Source organism: Athene cunicularia (genome assembly GCF_003259725.1).
Source record: "Athene cunicularia isolate RWA chromosome 5 unlocalized genomic scaffold, athCun1 chr5_part1, whole genome shotgun sequence".
NCBI classification, from domain to species: Eukaryota; Metazoa; Chordata; class Aves; order Strigiformes; family Strigidae; genus Athene; species Athene cunicularia.
Window position 1 is genome coordinate 42782189 of NW_020799101.1, and position 19794 is coordinate 42801982.

General features: G+C 42.3%; 1 protein-coding gene across 1 annotated transcript in view; it reads right to left on the reverse strand.

Annotated features, from left to right (window-relative positions):
* LRP4 (LDL receptor related protein 4) overlaps nucleotides 1–18757 on the reverse strand; it is a 62370-nt gene extending 43613 nt beyond the window's left edge. Inside the window, exon 1 of the mRNA XM_026849341.1 lies at nucleotides 18698–18757. Coding sequence (XP_026705142.1) covers nucleotides 18698–18757 — 60 coding nt within the window. The remainder of the gene's footprint in view (nucleotides 1–18697) is intronic.
* Nucleotides 18758–19794: the final 1037 nt, after the last annotated feature.

The window sequence follows — 19794 nt, forward strand, 5'->3', positions numbered from 1 at the left end:
CCTTATTTTCCATTCTAATTGAGAAAAGCAGTATCTGCAAAATTTTATGTAACTTTTCTGCAACTTTCTCAACAGCACAGTTCCCTCCAAAGGCATCTACTTGTGCAAGTTAAGCTAAGACTTAAGTTTAGAGGGGATGCACTTCTTCCTTGAGGAACAATTCCACAATAAGTTTCTTCTGCAACAAAACTGCTTGAGGAGGTTTCTGGCAGCCTCTGCTGCTTGCTCCCAACTGCTACACTGCAGGTTGCACGGCCTTGCTACAAACTATTTTCCAAGAACATCCACAAACTGCGGAATTGGGCCAACCAAACTGGTTGCAGGATCTCCCTTCACAGACTGCCACGGGTGTAACAACCTTTTATTCTTTCCCCTGTCTCCACAACAAGTTGTCTTTAAAAGGTTTAGTAGAAAATACACATCTCAAGGTATTACTGTATATGCTAGAAAAAGCGGCCAATATCTGGTGTAACAAGGGACAGAGGCAGGAAGAACATAAGGTGAATAAGGAACAGAAAGAAGAAAAGGCAAATGACAGAGGGCAGACAGGTCAGATCCTCAAAGGACTTACAGATACGGCCAGTGCAAAGGCTGACTCAAAAAGACAGCAAGGGGGTGATGCAGTCAGAAGGCAAAAAGAGCAGCACAGCCATCCCTAAGGAAAAGCAATGCATCATCTATGCAACATATCCAACTATTAGAAATAAACACAAGGAAATTCAGAAGAACCAAAAACCTCCCTCAAAATCAAACCAGTTCCTTCAAACTGGCAGCACAGGAAATCCACCTTCTGCTGTTGCCTACCACTATTTAGAAAGGCAGAACAAGCTGTATGTCATATCCAAGGTACCTACTGTTTAAATCACCTTTTCAAAAGCAATTTTTCTACCATTATCCTCAACAGTACCCCAAAGCACTTATCCCAGCTACCTTAATCTCCACTTACCCCTTCCTGTTGGAGTATACCAAGACCCTACAAAAAGACAAATATGAAAGCACTAGCATCCGGCTCTATCTTGCCCAGGCTCCACCATGTCTTCGGGTAGCTTCACCCACAGGAAAGGATCAAACATCAAGGCAACCAATTCTTAAACTAGGGGAATATATTCAGTAATTTATTTCTGGTTAAGCACAAATGAAAGAGTTAGGAAAAAAAAGTAAGAGAGTTATTTTAGTTCCTGAATAGCAGCATGGAGGTACAGCTCTACAACTGCAGAGAAAGAATTAGTGCAGCTGTCCCAATCTGCAAACTGCAACTTAATCTGCTGTATTGTCACACGGTTATCTTCAGAAGTTGCTACTAATGTCAGGTTATATATATATACACACACACACACACACACACACACACACACATATTATATCTGTTCTTCCCACCTCACTAGAGCTGCTATGTTCAATCATCTCTGGTTGTGTTTTTAGCATGCTATAGAAACTGTTGGAAGTTGACCAGATACCAACACTATCCCATATGCACTAGCCTGCATCCATAGTACTTTTATGTAAGCATACTTTGCTTAATTAGTCCAAATTATGACCTTTGTGAGTCTAACGCTTTGCGATTTGTGACTTTCAGGGTAGCTAACCTTCTAGTCATTATAATGATGCGTTTTATAAATCATGATTTATCCTAGTCTTACACTTGGACAAGTAAAGCATATTATTATTCAGAGAGCACACTAATTCCAACCTATAAACACTATCAGAAGAACCAATACTGGATGACTAGTCTTTATTCAGTAAAAAGAACAGGTTGAAAGAAACCTGGGACCCCCTGCAGACAGCAGGAATTTTCTCAATGATTTTAGTGTGGATAGTATTTCATACTTGGTGTCCCATGATTATTTCCCAGTGCTCAGAGCTCCAGTGACATTACCCTGTAACTGTATCCGTAACAGTAGAGGGCCAGGAAGGATAAAGATGAGAAGCATGTTTTCTCCGACTCCCTCACAGACAAGCGGAAGTAGTGCGTTTGGTGCAAGAAGCCTCAATGGAAGACTTGGGCTTTAATTCGAGCTCTCATTAAACACAGGGAGAATGAGACTTAAGACTAACCAAGCATGCAACATAAACCTCCAGTGTCACGTTTCAATCCCAGTTAGTCAGAGATCCAGGAACAGGACGGAAGTCAGCACATGCTGTTCAGGCAAATGGACCAACAATCAAAGCAGACATATCTACTTACACTTCTGCACATTCTTCTGGAGCAGGAACAATGAGAGGTACCCCTGGGCTTAGCCATGGCAAATGTTTTTCCTAAAACTTTCCATCACACTGCAGGCTTGGGCATTTTATCAACCCTCTGTATTCAAAAATCATTTTGCTTATGCAAGAGTCAAAAATCTGACGTATTTTAACAATGTAATATATACAAAACTGTACACACAAAAGCTAAACAAGGGCATTGCCAGGTGCTGAGTTGACATCCCTCAACTTTCCTGGCCTCTCTTGATACCTCATGTGACCACTACACAAGTTTCTTCCTATTCTCTCACTTGCCCATGGGTACAAGCAATAAAAAAAATAATCTTCGTTGTCTGTTGTTTGCTTCCCTCCAGATGCAATAGCAGCAGGATCCAGTAACCAAACAGTTTTCATAGCAAAGTATTATAAAAACAGCCTCCAGATTTTAAAAACAGGAAGTCAGTCTAAACACAGGCCTCATACTTAACATCTGCCATCACCTTAAATTTAGCATGGTATGCTCAGTTTCTTCAGATTCCTTCCAAATAGCCTCCCCATCTTCATGTTTATCTGACAAATGAAATGTCTCCTGAGAGAGGGTGGGGTTTCTCCCCCCTCACCCTTTAAAAAGATAGTTAGGATCTTTGTAATTTTATGTCTAGAGTTGGCAAAACAGTTATGTCATTTCTGGCTGAAAAGCAAAAGTCAATAATCATCCTGTTATTTCGGCAATTTTTATTTTTTTTTTTTTAGGAGGGGGGTGGGGGGCTTATTAAAAAACACGTTGGTAGTCCGCTTTTTACCCCACCGCCCCCAGCCAAATAATATAGCCCATAAAGACAAACCTAATATACAAAGCTTCATTTTGCTGATGAGGTCACTTGCAACCCTCAGAGCTATTACATAACAGCCCTGTATTTGCCACAGATTCACAGAAACACTGACATTACAAAGGAAGCTTAAGTAGACAGAATAATTACCAAACTGAACTCTGCAGCCTTTGTTTTCTTAGGGACAGCAGATTTCTAAGGGACTGTGAAAACACTGTTTCTTTTAAGTCCCAATGGCATGCTTTTTCACTAAAGGTGAGACGCTAATTCTATTTTCAGTAAAAATAATGACAGATGGCAGCTCTTACCACTATTTTGTAGCAATTCAACCTTCTACAGGCTGTTGCTTCAGCATGTCATCATGCCAATGACAGCCCAGGTTGGAAGGGGCTTTGAAAGATCACCTGATCCTACATTTTGTGGGAAAGGGAGCCTAGATGAGATTCTCTAGCAGCCTGTCCAGTTGCGCCTTGAAAACCTCCAGTGATGGGGACTCCACCATGTCCCTGGGGAGGCAGTTCCAGTGAAGGATTGTTCTTACTGTAAAAAATTTCTTATGTTGAGATGAACAAGTTCCTCCTGCTCTTCAGGGTCCATCAGCTCTGTCAGGCCCTGGCAGCATTGTAGCAATCTTACAGTCCCATAATATGGATGAAGTTTCCTCAAATGGATGCTGACCAAGAACACCACGTGAACAACTGCCAAAGATGCTGGTATCTATGGTCAACACCATGCTGCCTTTCCACATTTTCTTTCTTTCCAGGTACCAAGAACTGACTATGTAAGAGACCCCTCCACTCCATGCCACCCTGTTAGTTGCGTCTTTCCCCCTCCATCCTAATACAGAAATTCTGTTATTTTCTAAAGTAGTAGTATTAAATTCACAGCCACCAGTTTGCTTGTGCCACCCTGCAATTGTGCAGGTACCTGTAACATGGGGTAGCATAGCTAACCATGGCTAAGGATCCATTAGTTTTTCTATACTGTAAGGAAAATAGCACCAACAGGTTTAGAAAACCCAGAACTATGAAAATATTTGGATTGATTCACAGTGGCAGACTGTTCATTTCTGAACCAGAAGCCTCTGGAAAGAAAAATCACCCTTTTTGTCCGGGACTGACACATGGACCTGGGTTTCTTCCTCTCCATGGACAGGCACCTAATCGCATTTCACGACCTACACTAGAGCTTTAATGGAAGGCAGAGAGCTTTCTGCAACTTCATTACTACAAGAGACACAATCAAAAAGATGACAGTACTAGCTTTTATAATTTTAATCCTATCACATAAAAATCCCTGGCAGAGGACAGAAGGTGTAAGTGGATATTGAACAGGTGTGAAAATACAGTACAAATATTTGACAGTTACAGTGACAAAGAGGAAGAAACCCAGGACTGTGTAGAAGAACTGGAATATGAATAACAGAATTAAAGGGAAAATGAGAGAAAGTCCTAATAGTGACAGACATAAGCTTGTGATTTTTTTTTCACTCAGAGAAAGCAAAGAAGGGTATCACCAGAAGCATTTTTGAACAAATTTGGACTAAGCATTAGAATGTTTTGCCCTGGTTTCAACAAATGCACTTCATTTATTTTTTCTCTGTTTTAAGAACCCATGAGCATCTGATTGGTTTTGGGGGGTTAAAATTAGTGAATTCTGTGGTATAGCCTTTAATAGCCTCTTTAACACCTTGCACACCTCTCTGTTAGAAGCCTGTGTCAGATACCAGGCTCACTTTTGCATTCCCATCACATACACACCTTGATGAGGGGCAGACCTTGGACATTTAAGATAGCCTTGAACATAGTTCAGTTGATACAATTTTCTTCTTTGTCCAGCACTTCCCTGAGTGTTTCTACAGGAAAGCAGCTCAGCTTTCTTTTCTTGCCTATCTTGACGGAAAAGGAAAATTGTGTATTCCTCTCTCTTACCCAAATAGCAGTTTCCACTGAAGGAAAGTACAGTTAATCCAGCTTTAGAAGAAGGATTTGCTGACCATTGTTTCAGCCCAGAGCTCTGCTGGCAGACACAGCAAAGGCAACATTACAGCACAACAGTCTGATGTCAGAAGGGGCACCATGTGCTGATAAAAGTCAACAGAGCTTTCTCAGTTTTTTACTCCCATTATGGAAGCATCTGAAGCAGTTCTGACTGGCACCCACGTGGTCTCCAAGTATCTGATGCCTGGCTAGAATAAAATTATCCTCCCTAGGAAGAGCAATCCAAAAGTTTTCAAAGCTTTAAACAGAACTGCTTCAGTTTTGTTTGAGGAAAAATGTGATAGCAGTAATATTTAAAAAACAAAACAAAACACCAACAAAACCACACCAACAAGACAATGAGAGGTCAGAGACATTACAGCTTACTCTGGAAGTCTCCAAGCGAGGATGAAGGTTTCCTAGGCTTAGAGGTTTCCGTCTCAATTTGCAAAAGCAGGGATACCGGATACTCAGTTCTGAACCAGCTGGTTCCCAATTAAACACATGCTGAAAAAAGTTCTAGGGAGAGGCACGCTATCAAGAACTGCCACCCTTCAGTTCTTGCATTAAACTGGACAGCTATGCAGGTTACACCTGAAAAACATTACACGTGATATGACCACAAGGAATAGGAAGCAAAAGAAATAGAAATTCCACAGGGTGTCTACTAATTAGGACCTAAAGAAAATAAAGGGTGCAACAACAGTGCAAACTGAGTTAGTGTTTGGCACAATGGGTGTATGCATGAGGTAGAGTGAGACGGGAACAGAAGCCATATTTTCAGAAACACTGCATAGGTCAAGAGATACAAGGCCTTCAAAAACATGTTTGAGTCTCTGAGGCCCAATTCTGATCCCACAGAAGTAAAGACTACCAACCCCAGTGAAAATGTCACCCTGTACCCAGGGCGTAGGACAGCATTTGTAGAAATAACTACTGAAAAAGAATTAGTGAAGAAGGATTTGATTTGAACATGACAAGACTCAAGAAGTAACTGTTACAGTTCCTTCTCCCAAATCCTTCAAGTCATAAACAAAACACCTTGCAATAAACATGACTGTAACTGAGGTCACTAGATACTTGTCCTGACTCTATCCATATCTTCTCCAGCATCTGACAAAGTTACTTTTTCCCCTCTATAACTGGGGATACTGCTATTACATCAGCACAGTGTATTAAGGTTTGTTTAATGTGTGTTTCTACGTATCCAGAGTCTTTGAACGGAGGTGCAGCTGAAGGGACAGTATTATTGCCATGAAATCCTAGTCAAAAACTAATTCAAATTGGCTGGGCTGCCAGCACACACAGATCAAAAAAAATCAGCTGAAGGACCATAAACAAAAGATAATGAGAAATGGCAGCAAGTCAAGCTGCAGGGGATAGAGACAGCTAGTAGGTATCATAGGGATCAGCATTAGATCCAGTCCCATTAAATAACTTAATTAATGAACTGGAAGAGAGCATAAGTATCATATTAAAGGAGCCTGCAAATGATACCAAAATAGGAAATACTCTTCTACAAACACCACAGAGGAAAAAGAAATAATATAGAAGGGACCTCAGAAGATTAGAATTATGGGCAGGAAATTAAGACTCAATCTTTAAAAAAAATTTTTTTTAACATTGGTGCATCTGGTGGAAAATAATTTGAAACAGATACTCAAATGAAAAGAAAAATCTGGGATGCAGCAATGCCTGGAGAAATCAAGAAGCAATAATAAAAGATAAGCTAGCCATTGGTTTATGTGAGGACACAATATGGCAGTCAAAAACTACTTTAGGCTAAATATGCCTAAGTGTCACATCGTGGAGGAAGAAGAAACTTCCTCCCTGTGCAGAACTGGGGTATAAGATTGAGTTCCTCACTGAGACTAATAGAGAAACTAAGCAACCTATTTAACCACAGCAACAAAATGCTTATCAAAGGTGTGTTACAGCACACTGCTCCCTCAAGACTTCAGATGGATTCTGTTTGAAGCATGAACCATCATGGCTTTTCTTCTTCCCCTGCTGACTATACTGTTCTTGAAATCAGACAGAAGGCAATGATTATCAATTCTGGGTGGTTTTGTTTTTTGTTTTTTGTTTTTTTTTCTAAATAGGACTTTTCTAATCCTGTTTCCTGAGCAAGCCCTTAGTTGCCTATGGAAATAGCTCATGGTGGACAACTCATGAAATCCCAGTGCAGAAACAGGAACCTTTCAACCACCAAAGCGTGCTAAATGCATCAAAACTCAGCCCAAAGTCCCCATCCAAAGGCAGGCAAGAAGTATCAAGTATATGACAACTATTTCCAAGGAACTGAAGAATTCTATCAGGCAAGGCTAGACGAGAGAAAGTCACATCTGAGTGACATTTCCCTCCAGCCCTTCCTTCAGATTGCTATGCAGCTCTTTCCTGGTAACACCAGAACTACTCTGTAAGAGCCTAGTAAAACATCTCAGCTCTAGTTTCCAGATCTTTTGGCTGAAATGTGACGATGCTGTGATGCTTTTTTCACATTTACTTGCCATTAAATGTCAAACATCCCTCTTTCCCTAACTACAAGGTTCCCTCAAACACTTGCAGCTGACAGAGGAGTCAAAAATGCAGGTTTTGTTCTGTAGCTCCCTATGCCTGTCAATCACTGCTACCATCCAAGAAACCAAGTACGTATCAGCCTTGTAACAGCCTGCTTTAAGTGTCATGTCCAATGTCAAAAGAAATAGATATCTTTTAGAAAGGGCTTTGAGCCTTTCTAAAGATCACAATTCAAGACAATAGTTCTCCCATTCTCTCTACGAGTGTGTTCAAAAACATTAGATAGTGGGAGCATCTGTTTTTACCTTAACAGATCCTTTGTAAAACAAAGACCACAGAAAGTCATGAGCTGCAGTACAGCGCATCTGACACTGTTTCTCACCCCAAGGTCCTTCCTAGAAGAGATTCAGCCTCCTAAATCCTTTTAACCCATGTATTTATATTTTCTCTGTGAACTAACTCATTTTTCCCACATATAAACTTGGATTCTCAAAAGCATTAGGCTTCCTTGTGAAATTTTCCTCCTGTTGATGTTAAAAGCATCCCTTCAGCCTTGGCATTTCATTATCTGCAGATTTTCTCTCTTAAGTAGAGAACATTTCATCCATATTGTATTATGAAGTGCAGAGTGATACCTGAAGGATGCCATCAAGAAACATGCTTTGCTGATTTTAGCCTGGAGTGGCATTTCCTTACGCAGCTGCAAGCTCCTGTCAATAGAGAACTAAAATGAAGAATCCAAGGGACAGATAAAAAGGGCTCAAGCACAGCACTAAATTACTTGTTATGCAGGACCATTTCACTCGAGCACATTAAACAGAAATGAAATATCACTCCAAATAATAAAAGGTTGCTGCTGCATAATATCACTCAAATATCATCATCCACTCTAGAACAGTGTGGAAATGTTTAGCTGGACCACCAGGGCCTGGCACGTAGAACTACATGACTCAAACCCTTTCAGAATGCACGCACGCTAGACAAACACTTAAAATACTACCTTAAGCCTACATCATGCTTTGCAAGAATTAGTCACCTCAGCAACATGAGACACATAACTTTCCATTTCTTGCACTGCATTTTTTTTAAGAAACCACACACTAACAACCTCTATCCTTTCCTGTCCCATAAGGGTTATGAACAATTTACTGCTCATTTATCATGAATCATACAGTACAGCAGACACTAAAATTTAGAAAATAATGGCACAACAGCAGAAATGTTACCAGGAGACCATCAGGATACCAGATAATTGCTAAGTGCCAGCTAGAGAAGCAACCTGTTGTTTTAAAGAGATAATTCATAGGAGAAAGGTACTTCTGACACACTTCACCTATCCTAGTCACCAAAGAGTTTCACTAGCATGACAGCTCTTGAGAACAAAGCTCATTGAGCAGACAGAAATCCTTCAACTATATCAAAGTTCATGGAAATAAGCTACAGACATTGATCGGGACTAGAGTTTGTTTTCCCAGTTACATGGCAGAAGCCACTGTTATCTTAAGCTCCATAAGCTTTCCTTTAACTTTTCCATTACTTCATAGACAGATTTCTCTCATCTTTCTCTAATTCAAATAAATTAAAATGAAGAAACAAAGGGAAAGAGGCACAATGACATAAGAGCACTACTAGCATTTGTTGGAGAACACAATGAATGGTCCGAATGGAAAAACCTAAGCAGCTCTGATTCAAATGCACCTTAGAGGATATTTCTGTGAAAGCAGGTGATGTATAAATTTGGGGCAGCTATGAGATCCATATCCACATTTTCAAAATTCTGGACAACCAAAGTGCACCCACCCACTCCTCTATAGGCAAAGCACAACTTTAATCAAATGCTGCCACTTAACAGCTTTCAGGAGGAAGAACTTGGGCAAAGCAGGCTCCCACCACATCCCTAGGAAGAGACCCCTGCTCTTGCCGCTACAGACAGGGTTTTGTGAAAGGTTTGCTTCAATCACTGCTGTCTGTCCCTCAAGTGTACCACAGATCTACTCAAATGAGTTTTAAACTAATTAACTTGGGCTTTGGTGGCAGTAGATCACAATGGCACAGTGCTGCAATCCACCTGCAAAAGTCAGCAAAAAGCAGAGTAAAATACTTGAAGCCATCATCCTACAGTGAGCCTTACACTATCTCAGCTACAGGAGCACCCAAGGTTTACTACAGTCACAGCAAGGATATGATCTGTCACTTCTGGGAAATGACCTGAAAGAATCAGAACTTCAGAGGTATTCCAAAAATTCTGAAGTTTTGCAATCCTCCCCCTTCACTGGATGGAGATGAATGCCAGCAGCCTACAACACCTAATGAAAACCAGCTTGGCATCTGTCACTCATAACAGCAATATGAGTAAACAAAAGGTTTCATTTGCATCCATGCATTCCTCCCTCTTCTTCACTTCCCTTAGTTTAAGTAACCCAACTTTTAAGGTAAACAAACTTTCAGTACTTTTCCAACATTCATTCTGTTTCTGCTCCCATTCCTGCCATGCCCTCTTCCAATCTGTGAGCATCTTTGGGATTTCACTGAATCCCTTAAACAACTAAGAAAGACACAGCTGTCACCTCACTGTGCATGGACTAATTTAACCCGACTTGAGCAAAAAAACAAGCAAAGGAACTCAGTTTTCAGTTTCATTTGGATAGCCATACATCTTGTCTGCATATACTCTTGAACAGTAATGGCCTTCGACTCTGGCAGATGCCACTGAAGAACCAGTTACAGATCACAGCATTAAGGAAAACCAAAATTAATGCCTATTTATTTTAATCTACTGTCTACAGACTGCACCTGTTTAATTGCAGCTTCACAAGAAGCTAAGCTGTCTTGGGGTGAGGGGGAATGGAAAATGGAGTGGTCAAAAGAGGACAGCTAAGAGGAGGAAGTGCTACTGCCATCTTTGCTTGAAAAGTAGCACTCAGAGGCTTTAGGAAGCCAAGAACAACTAAAAGTGGTATTCTTCAATCTGGTTTGCAAGGATTAAAACCTAGTAAATGTACTTGGGAAAATTCAGAACACAAAGGATCCTATCCATCCACCTCCTTACCACAGATTCCTAAGAAACTGGCTCCTTTCTCTTTAGATTCAGAAGCTTCTTGAGCTTTTAGCTTCTTCTCTCACACCACTTACAACTTTGTAATTACTGCATCATTGCTTGTCCAGTGTTCTCTGGATTTACAAAGGACCGATAACCTTGCTCACAGCACATGTGGAAGACATTTTTGACCTGGCCTTCAAGGTCTCACCCTGCATCAGCTCTCTGAAATATGCTAACTAAGTTTGTCCCACAGGAAATTATCAGTCAGCCTCTTTCATCTTTGAGATGCTCCAGGCACTGGAGCTGTAAGGACATCCTGCCCTTCAGAGCATATGCCCAACTCTTCTCCAAACTAGAACCCAGAACATTCTTTTGTTAATTTAACCTGTTCAAGACAAAAGTCAAGTTCCTCTGTCTTGATCAGTCCCAGAACACATCAAAGTGGACAGTCACACACTTCTCAGGAGATAAAAATGCAAGTGTTGTAAAGTCCTCCTTTTCAGGGAACCTAATGTTATAGCTGGACTGCAGTTGTCCAGGCACATAGTGCAGGAGACAAGTTCAGTCTCCGAGCTCTTTTCAGCTTTTGTGGGCTGCAGTCAGATTCTTCCCATCATTATGGCATGATACAGAAAAGGCCAGGTTCCTGGACAAGACAGAGACTGTTCTCTTACCAAGGGTCATTTTAAGGAGGTTATTCTGGTCTTCTATAAAGAGGCCATCATCATGTTAGCCGTGGAGCATCTGAGCTTTGGTAGCTTTCCATATCTCTGCCACACAAGAGACTGGGAAGCCAACCACAACAGCTCTGCTTAGCAGAGGAGTTCTCCAGGGATGGGATAGGATACACAGTGTGGGTTTTTTTGTGGCAATAAGGAGGCAGAAGCTCCTTTTTGCAATCCCACAGGCAGGAGGACTTCAAAAGCACAAACCACAAGATAAACAGAGCTATCTTGGGACAAAGAGAGTTGTTCTGTACCTTGTTTTCTAAAAAATAACACCACACATGATATTATGTTGCCCTCAGAGGATGCAAAGGGGCAATTATTAACTGGCCAGACTGAACTGGAAGAACAGGGTTGGGCCTGGCAAAGAGAGAAGTACCACACAACCACAGAGACATCACAGCAACTGTGCTGCCTACCAGACAACTGGATTAACTTAAAAGTAAAAAAGAAACCTTTACCAGTAACATTATATATATATATATATATTTTTATATATATATATATATATATATATATACACACACACACACGTGCACTCAAAAACACAAGCTTAACACAAATATGTTTTACTGACTCAGATGGGATAAGTTCTTTCCAATAGAATTGCCCACAGGAAAAACAAGAATGCCAGTTGGGGTTACTGCAGGGCAGCTATGCCGTACATCAGCCCCTATTCAGCCCACCCACATTTATTTGCTTTCTAGGCAGCTCATGAAGCACCAGCCTACACCTCCCACAGCACCTGGACTTCAGACTCCTTCGCAACACTTAGAAAGTGGTCACAAAACTCTTCTCTGCTTCAACTGGAAGTCTCAGGTACTGCCTCTACAAACCCTCAAGCTCCACAGTTCATTCATACTTGCACCCCAGAAAAATTACCTGCAATAGTGAAAAGTACCAGAGGATCCCTTACAGCCAATTTCATACTCTTCACATTGCATTTCACCTTCAATGAAATAATAGCACAGCACCGAAGAAGGGGGAGGCAGATACACAAAAAGCCAAATGGCCTAATTATGGAACCACATCTTTGTAGGTTTGTGTGTGGCCTCCACTACTAGTGTCAGAGTGCTTTTTTCTACTAATGAACAATTTCAACACCTCTTAAAAGCTGGGAAGTATTATCTTCAATTCAGAAGACGAAAATGAAAGCCCAACAGCACGGATCTGTGAGTATTTGGGCGTCTAAGTGATTTAAAATCAGGGGAAAATTAGACATTTAACTATCATTACACATCTGGTCAAAGAGATGCAGACCTGACTCTCGGTATTACAAAGTAGTCATACCTCCCACCACAGGCACTCTTCATGCTTGGAAACCTGAGCCCTAAGTGACTTCCCAAAGAGCTTGTGGCCAAACTGAGAAATTAATGCAGATCCTACTCAGTCCCAGTCCACTTCTTAACCAGGACACAATTTGCCCTGCCCTACCTAGGTCCTTACCCCAGAGAGCTCGTTAAAACAAACCTGCAGGAAATCAAAGTCACTATTGCACAAACGTGGAAGGATTTACACACGCTGCTTGGGAAGTCAAAATAACACCTCTTGCTCCACTTCGCCAGGCTGCTCCCCTACGCTCTTTGACCCAAATTAAGTCAGATCCAAGTCCTGCTTCCCAAAAAGAAGGTCAGAGCCAGGCTCCTGAGACCCTCCTGGGGGTTCCCAAGTTCCTGTATTAGCCTTACAATTATTAAAAGGCCAACAGTAAAGGAAGTCCAGCCCTGAGGCCACTGTTGATCTAATAAACACTGGAATTAGATTTCTTCTCAGTGAAGAGGCTGCCCGCCTGATGGCACAAAGCCAACATTTAAATGCTACTGTTGCTCAGAGCCCTAAATTAGTTTTGGATCTGGGGAGTTTGCCTTGAGCTACAGCCAAAAGAAACATAGGAACTGGAGGGAAATTTGTTAAACGTTAACAGAGCTGCAGGAAAGGACTACAAGCAGGGCTAGTAGGTGGCAGGGAGGCAGGAGGTGAAGCCACAAACAAACAGAAGAAAGAGAAAGAAGCAGCAAGATATGTGAAGTGAGCAACAAATAAGACTTTTGTGCAGAAGTGACTCCCCCATCCAACCTCCCACTTCATTGCATGACCAGCAGACTTGTTCCACTTGCTCATAGTTTTTTTTTTGCAACTACAGTGGTTCTCATATACCCTCCTCTCTCCATGTTCAAAATACAGAATAAGAATCTGAGGAAACTGTTATTCTGTAGCTATGTCAATGATGAGTTACCATGAAATTTGACTCTTATCCTTGGTCAGCTAAGAGCAGGCAGATATTTCCATTCTCCCTGCCTGGGACCTCAACAGATCCCATGTTCTCGCAGGGAGTGGTACACAGCTGCCTGCAGGAGCAGCTCTTGCAGCAGGCTCTTTTTTCATGAAGAGGATGCAGTGAAAACAGCACAAGATCCTGCCTGTTCACACTGTTCTCCATTTTACTGATGAATTGTAAAGACTTAGCACAATGCCCTTCTTCCCCTGAATACTCACTCAATCTAATAAAAATGTCTATTCAAAGATTTTAAAAACACTCCCATTACTTTTTTTTTTTCTCCTCTCCTTTTCCCAATATGAAAGAGATGAACATGAAGACTCCCCCATTTGACAGTTGCCTCCTGTGAGGCCAAGCCAGTGAGGGCATAATCTGCATTGGTAGCTTCTGATGGGAATGACCAGAGATGCAGGACAAGAAAAAGGAAGATCAGCAACTTCCATCTCAGAAAGCTCCTATGACAAGGTGACCCACTTAGTGGATGGCAGAAAGGCTGTGGATGCTGTCTACCTTGACTTATTAAAGCCTTTGACACTGTTTCCCACAGCATTCTCCTGGCAAAACTGGCTGCTGATGGCTTGGTTGAGTGTACTCTTTGCTGGGTAAAAAACTGCCTGAATGGCTGGGCCCAAAGAGTTGTGGTGAATTGAGTCAAATCCAGTTGGTGGCCAGTCACAAGTGGTGTTCCCCAGGGCTCAGCACTGGGGCCAGTTCTGTTTAACATCTTTATTGATGTTCTGGACGAGGGGATCGAATGCACCCTCACTGAGGTCACAGGTGACACCAAGTTGAGCAGGAGTGCTGATCTGCTTGAGGGTAGGAAGGATCTACAGAGGGATCTGGTCAGGCTGGATCGATGGGCCGAGGTCAGTTGTGTGAGGTTCAAGGCTCAATGCCGGGTCCTGCACTTGGGTCACAACAACCCCAGGCAATGCTACAGGCTTGGGGCAGAGTGGCTGGAAAGCTGCCTGGCAGAAAAGGCCCTGGGGGTGTTGGTCGACAGCCGGCTGAATGTGAGCCAGCAGTGTGCCCAGGTGGCCAAGCAGGCCAACAGCATCCTGACTTGTATCAACAGTAGCATGGCCAGCAGGGACAGGGAAGGGATCTTACCCCTGTACTCGGCACTGGTGAGGCTGCACCTCGATGATGTGTTCAGTTTTGGGCCTCTCACTACAAGAAATTGAGGTGCTGGGAGGTGTCGAGAGAAGGGCAACAAAGACATTGAAGTGTCTGGAGCACAGGTCTTATGAGGAGTGGGGGGAGTTTAGTCTGGAGAAGAGGAGGCTGAGGGGGAGACCTTACTGCTTTCTACAACTCCCTGAAAGAAGGTTGTAGCAAGGTGGGTGTTGGTCTCTTCTCCCAAGGAATAATCAATAGGACAAGAGGAAATGGCCTCAAGTTGCGCCAGGGGAGGTGTAGACTGGATATTAGGAAGCATTTCTTCACTGAAAGGGTTGTCAAGCATTAGAACAGGCTGCTCAGTGGTGGAGTCCCCATCCCTGGAGGTACTTAAAAGATGTGTAGTTGTGGCACTTAAGGACATGATTTAGTGGTGGACTTGGCAGTGCTAGGTTAACAGTTGGACTCGATCTTATGGGTATTTTCCAGCCTAAATGATTCTATGATTTGGAAAGGAGAAGCTTTAGATAGCAAAAAGCAATCCCTCTGTCATCTTCCCAGGGCCCACAAAGGACCTTTGTTTGCTCCAACTCTTTCCACCTCTCTACAGAAACACTTCTGAGCCAGTGGGCACACATTTGTACAGGATGCTGTAGAAAAGGATAAAACTACTGGAGAGCACACTCATTAGTGATCTTATGTGCCATCACTTTACTGTGTCACACTTGAAGCTGAACATTGCTGGGGGGCAAGAGAGTTTGCCCGCCCCCCCCGCCCCCCAAGTCTCCTCACACTGCAACACAGAAACCCCTTTCAAAGCTTGAGGTGTCTATATGAATAAATCATCTGTGCTTCCCAACAGAAGCAGCAAGCTACAAACATGGTATTAAAGAAGCAAGAGAATGAGCAGAGGGCATTCAACCATGCCCAGACACTAAATCAGCTGAGTAAAAAAAAATGGGTTAAAGAAAACCAGAAGTATCATAACATGGACTTTTTTTTCCCCATTCCCCACACATTTGAAATGAAAGCAATGTAACAAAAATGAGAGTTTTCACTCATAGAAAGGGGTCTCTAAGCATTTTGAAATTTTATCCCATCAATGCTGAGATAATGTATGTCCAAGTTGTTCGTTCTCTTTCAATCTCCACATCAGTTCCCAAATTCAGCTGAACTACAGCTTTGTTCTCACACAAATTACAGCATTCTTTTAAATACTTATCTAGGTTATTTTTATGTTATATCCACCACAGGGGTATTCATGTTTCTATGAAGTTCATTTGCAACAATCCCCAAGGATGTGGAAATGCACAGGTTTCTTCACAGTTTTTGCTATTGTCACATTTAGGATTGCACAGAAGGAGAGACAGATATGGACACAGGTTGCTAAATTCTGCAAAACTATCAAAATATAGCCAGCAATGTTTGAGCAAATCCCCATACAACTTCTCCTCAAACAAGATATCCCTAAACTTTATTTTCATTCTTCAGGCACTTGTCGTTCGTGAGATACAGTCTGTTTACAGGTCTCCTGCTGTGCATACAACTCCTTCCCCAAATGACAGAAGTCCTCTCACACAAACATGTAAACACAGACTGAGCAATGCTGACTCCAGTGAGCATCCCCCTCCCCCATAAGCCTTGTAAAGGGTTAAGGCCCAGTTATCACACGCTGGTAGGCTGACAGCTTTATGTCTGTAATGTCTATGTGGGTTTCAGACTCTCCCTTTAATCGGGTTCCACTGCAATTAATCAGTGGGTTTCTTTATAAGAAAAAAAAAAATAATAATAAAAAACGGCGAGCATTCTATTCAGCCCAATTCAATCTGTCCAGCCAAATCTCATGACCAGCTGGAATGCCCCTTTCCTAGCCTGCCCAGCAGGATGCCCAAGAATGGCGTGTGAACGTTTCTCTCTGCTCCTGCTCCAGCGTTAAAATGAACAATAGTCCCTGCCAGTGTCATTCTTCACCAATTCATCTCTTCCTGTCGCCAGACTCTTTCGTTCCTTCTTGCCCCTTCCACCTTTTTTGTAGGAAAAACAACAGCAGATCAGCAGCAATATAATAAAATAAAATTGTATTTACTTGGGCAATTTGGGGGAAGGGGCAAGAAGGGGGTTGGGGAGAGGAACAGCCCCCACCCCCCTCCTGCAATGAAGACACAGAAGGGGAGCTTTCTCAGGCCCCAGCTGACCTGCTCTGCTCCATGCCTGGTTTCCCTGCTGCAAGGAGCATCAAATTTGCCAGGGGGGCTGTAGGGGGGACAGGGCCCTTTTCTTCTGGAGGATGTTGGAACTGTAATTACAGAGATGCAGCTTCCGGGGGGAAATTAACATGGATCTCAACTCATGTTCCCTGTGGTTTTCATGTGCAGACCTGTGGCCTTTACTCTGCTTTCTCATCCACCAGGGAATGGGTCAAAAGAGGCTGAAAGAGGCTGTAAGCACAGTGTTCCGAGAGACTTGGATCTCCTCTTCCTGAAGGAGCAGAAACATGAGGGAAATGCTACAGGACAACTTCAAGGAAAAAACAGTATCATAGTATATACATATATACATACACACACATATTCCACAAGAGAGCAGGAAATGTGTAAGTGTGAAAAATTAGGCACATTGAATGGTCCATGAGGAACATGTTAACCACAGAGGCAGCAGTGAAGAGCATGGTAAGATACACACCATGACTCCCCAGCACCAGCTCTCTCTCCACTGAAGAGAGAGGTCAGGTCTAGTGTTAGATGAGGGATCAGGTCTAGTGTTACAGAACTTGGAAGATTTTAGTAAATCTACTTTTACAGGTGAGACTTTAAAAGGGTTGCTTCCCAGTATACAGAACTCTGGCAAAGATAGTATCTTATACAGCCTGCTTCAGAAGAAAGTAAGTCCAGCTGCTATTGATTACACAGGACATTTAAAATCTATTATAAGCAAGTTTAAAAAAGCTTTAACAAAATGCCAGAATTAAATTCACCTGCACAGCTTTTAACAGGCCCCTTTTGCACTTTATGACACCACACAATCCCCACATTACTTGCAGCACAAAGTCCTGAACTGAATGTAAAATTATTATATGGTATTCATCGTTGTCAAACAGTCCATAAACAGATTCATTTGTCTTCATATCTTACTGCTGTGAATGGTTTAATCAACTCCATTTTATAGATCTCAGACAACCAGAGTCCCAAGCCAGAAACCTCTGTTCCTAGGTGTCCAACCTGGAGAGCCAAGGAATGGTTTGCAGAAATGTTGGACATTCATAAAACACAACAGAAGGAAAAGGGAGCGACACCAGTGGTATAAAAGCAAAACAGTGCCAAACAGGTCAGCCTCAGGCTTCTCAAACTTTCAGGTCCCTTTGTTCTAAGAAGAAGAACAGCCAACAAGAGCCTGGAAGACACAAGTTGCTATGTGGGTGAGCCACTACAGAAAAGTGGGACTTGGGAGCAAGACAGACAGTCTAGATGCAGGAAAAGAGCACAAGGCAGTGTCCTGTCTCAGACCTGCTCCATAGAACCCTCCTTCCACCTGCCCATATTTCCTCATCCTTTTTGGGTCTCTTAACAAGCTCCCCTACTTCTTACATAATCTAACTCTCTTCTACTCTTTTCCCTTAAACTTTTCCTCCCCCCACCCCCACAAATGCCCAGAATTTCAAACCTGGTCCAAATGAGGTGCAAACACAGTCACCTTTCTCTCTATTCCTGCTGCCTATATGTACCCAAGTTTAACTCAGGTGCAAGCTCATTGCAAAAGAGCAGCTAAGTGATCCAGATGGAACAAAGCTAGCAAAAAGTTAACCCTTCAAGAATTTGAAGGGTTAACTTTTTGACCTGGAAGAATTCGAATAGGCAGACAGGTGGTATTATTCAGCATCAGGCATCACACAGCTGCGCTGTTTTTGCACAGTCACTCTATGGCCTTGCAGGGTGACAGGCTCAGCTCCATAGGGAACTCCATGTTATTTCTTGCATTGCAATACAATCTTCAATACTGTATCGTATCACACAGAAACAGCCTACTGTAGCTGCCTTCTCCTCCTCCTCACTGAGCCCAGAGGGCAGCCTCTCAGAAGGCATCATCTAGACTACAGGTCCCCTGCAACCCTTCGCTTTGGGGAATAAGTGGAGCAGAGCTCCTGTTCAAATCAAGCCTGCCAGCAGACAGTCAATATCCATCATAGAGAGTCAGAGGCTTTTGCTAACAGGCTTTTTAACACCCGCTCAGCACATACAAGTACCAATTTTCAAATATTTACAACTCTAGCATGCATGGGTGAATTTCAGAAAAACCAAAGAATCTTTAAACCCCTTCTGATTTTTCATATTTCTGGAGCATGGGAGGCTTAAAGATTCTCAAGATTTTCTGTACTATGGCAAGATTTTAAACATGGGAGGGGGGGAAGCATTTTTCTCTCTATCTTTATTCTCCAAAATCACTGAATCATCTCTAACCAATGTTTCACAGACAGTTTTAAGCAGAAACTCTTCTCTCTCTCCCTCAAGTTTCAGCCTGTAAAGTTATAAATTGGTCAAATTTTAATCAACTGAAAAGAACGAGAAAAAATCCAAGTAGGGATTGGAGTAAGCTTGGCCCCTATGGCACTGCTCCTTTCTCACACATCATCTCCCTTCTGCTCCAGATGCATCAGGAACCTTCTCTTGAATTTCTAATTCACCAACACAGGCAAGCTGAACTCAAAGCAACTGTACTCAACTTGCACTTAAAGACTTAGGCTTCTAGTGTAGTTCTCAGGAGAAACTGCTCCCAAAATCTTGTCTGCTTTTCCAGCCACATTAGTTGTTCCAATTAAATTTGTTCTCTCTCCCTGCAAACCTTGCCTTGCTTGTAATTGCGATGCTCTAAGGATAGAATGCTTCTACAAATATTGTAGAATGAATGAATAATGTAGAAGGGGCAAGTCACCAGATGCCAGTGAGAATAAGGATGCTTGAAAATCTCCACAAAGACAGTTACATACATTCTTTTGTCTCAGGTCCGCATTTGACATATCAGTAATTCCTTCCTATAAAGGACTCTCATTCTACCCACCTCTTCAAATGAGAGGCAAGGATGTCCCTTATTTAAAAGCATTGGCTCTATCCATGCTAACAACTTT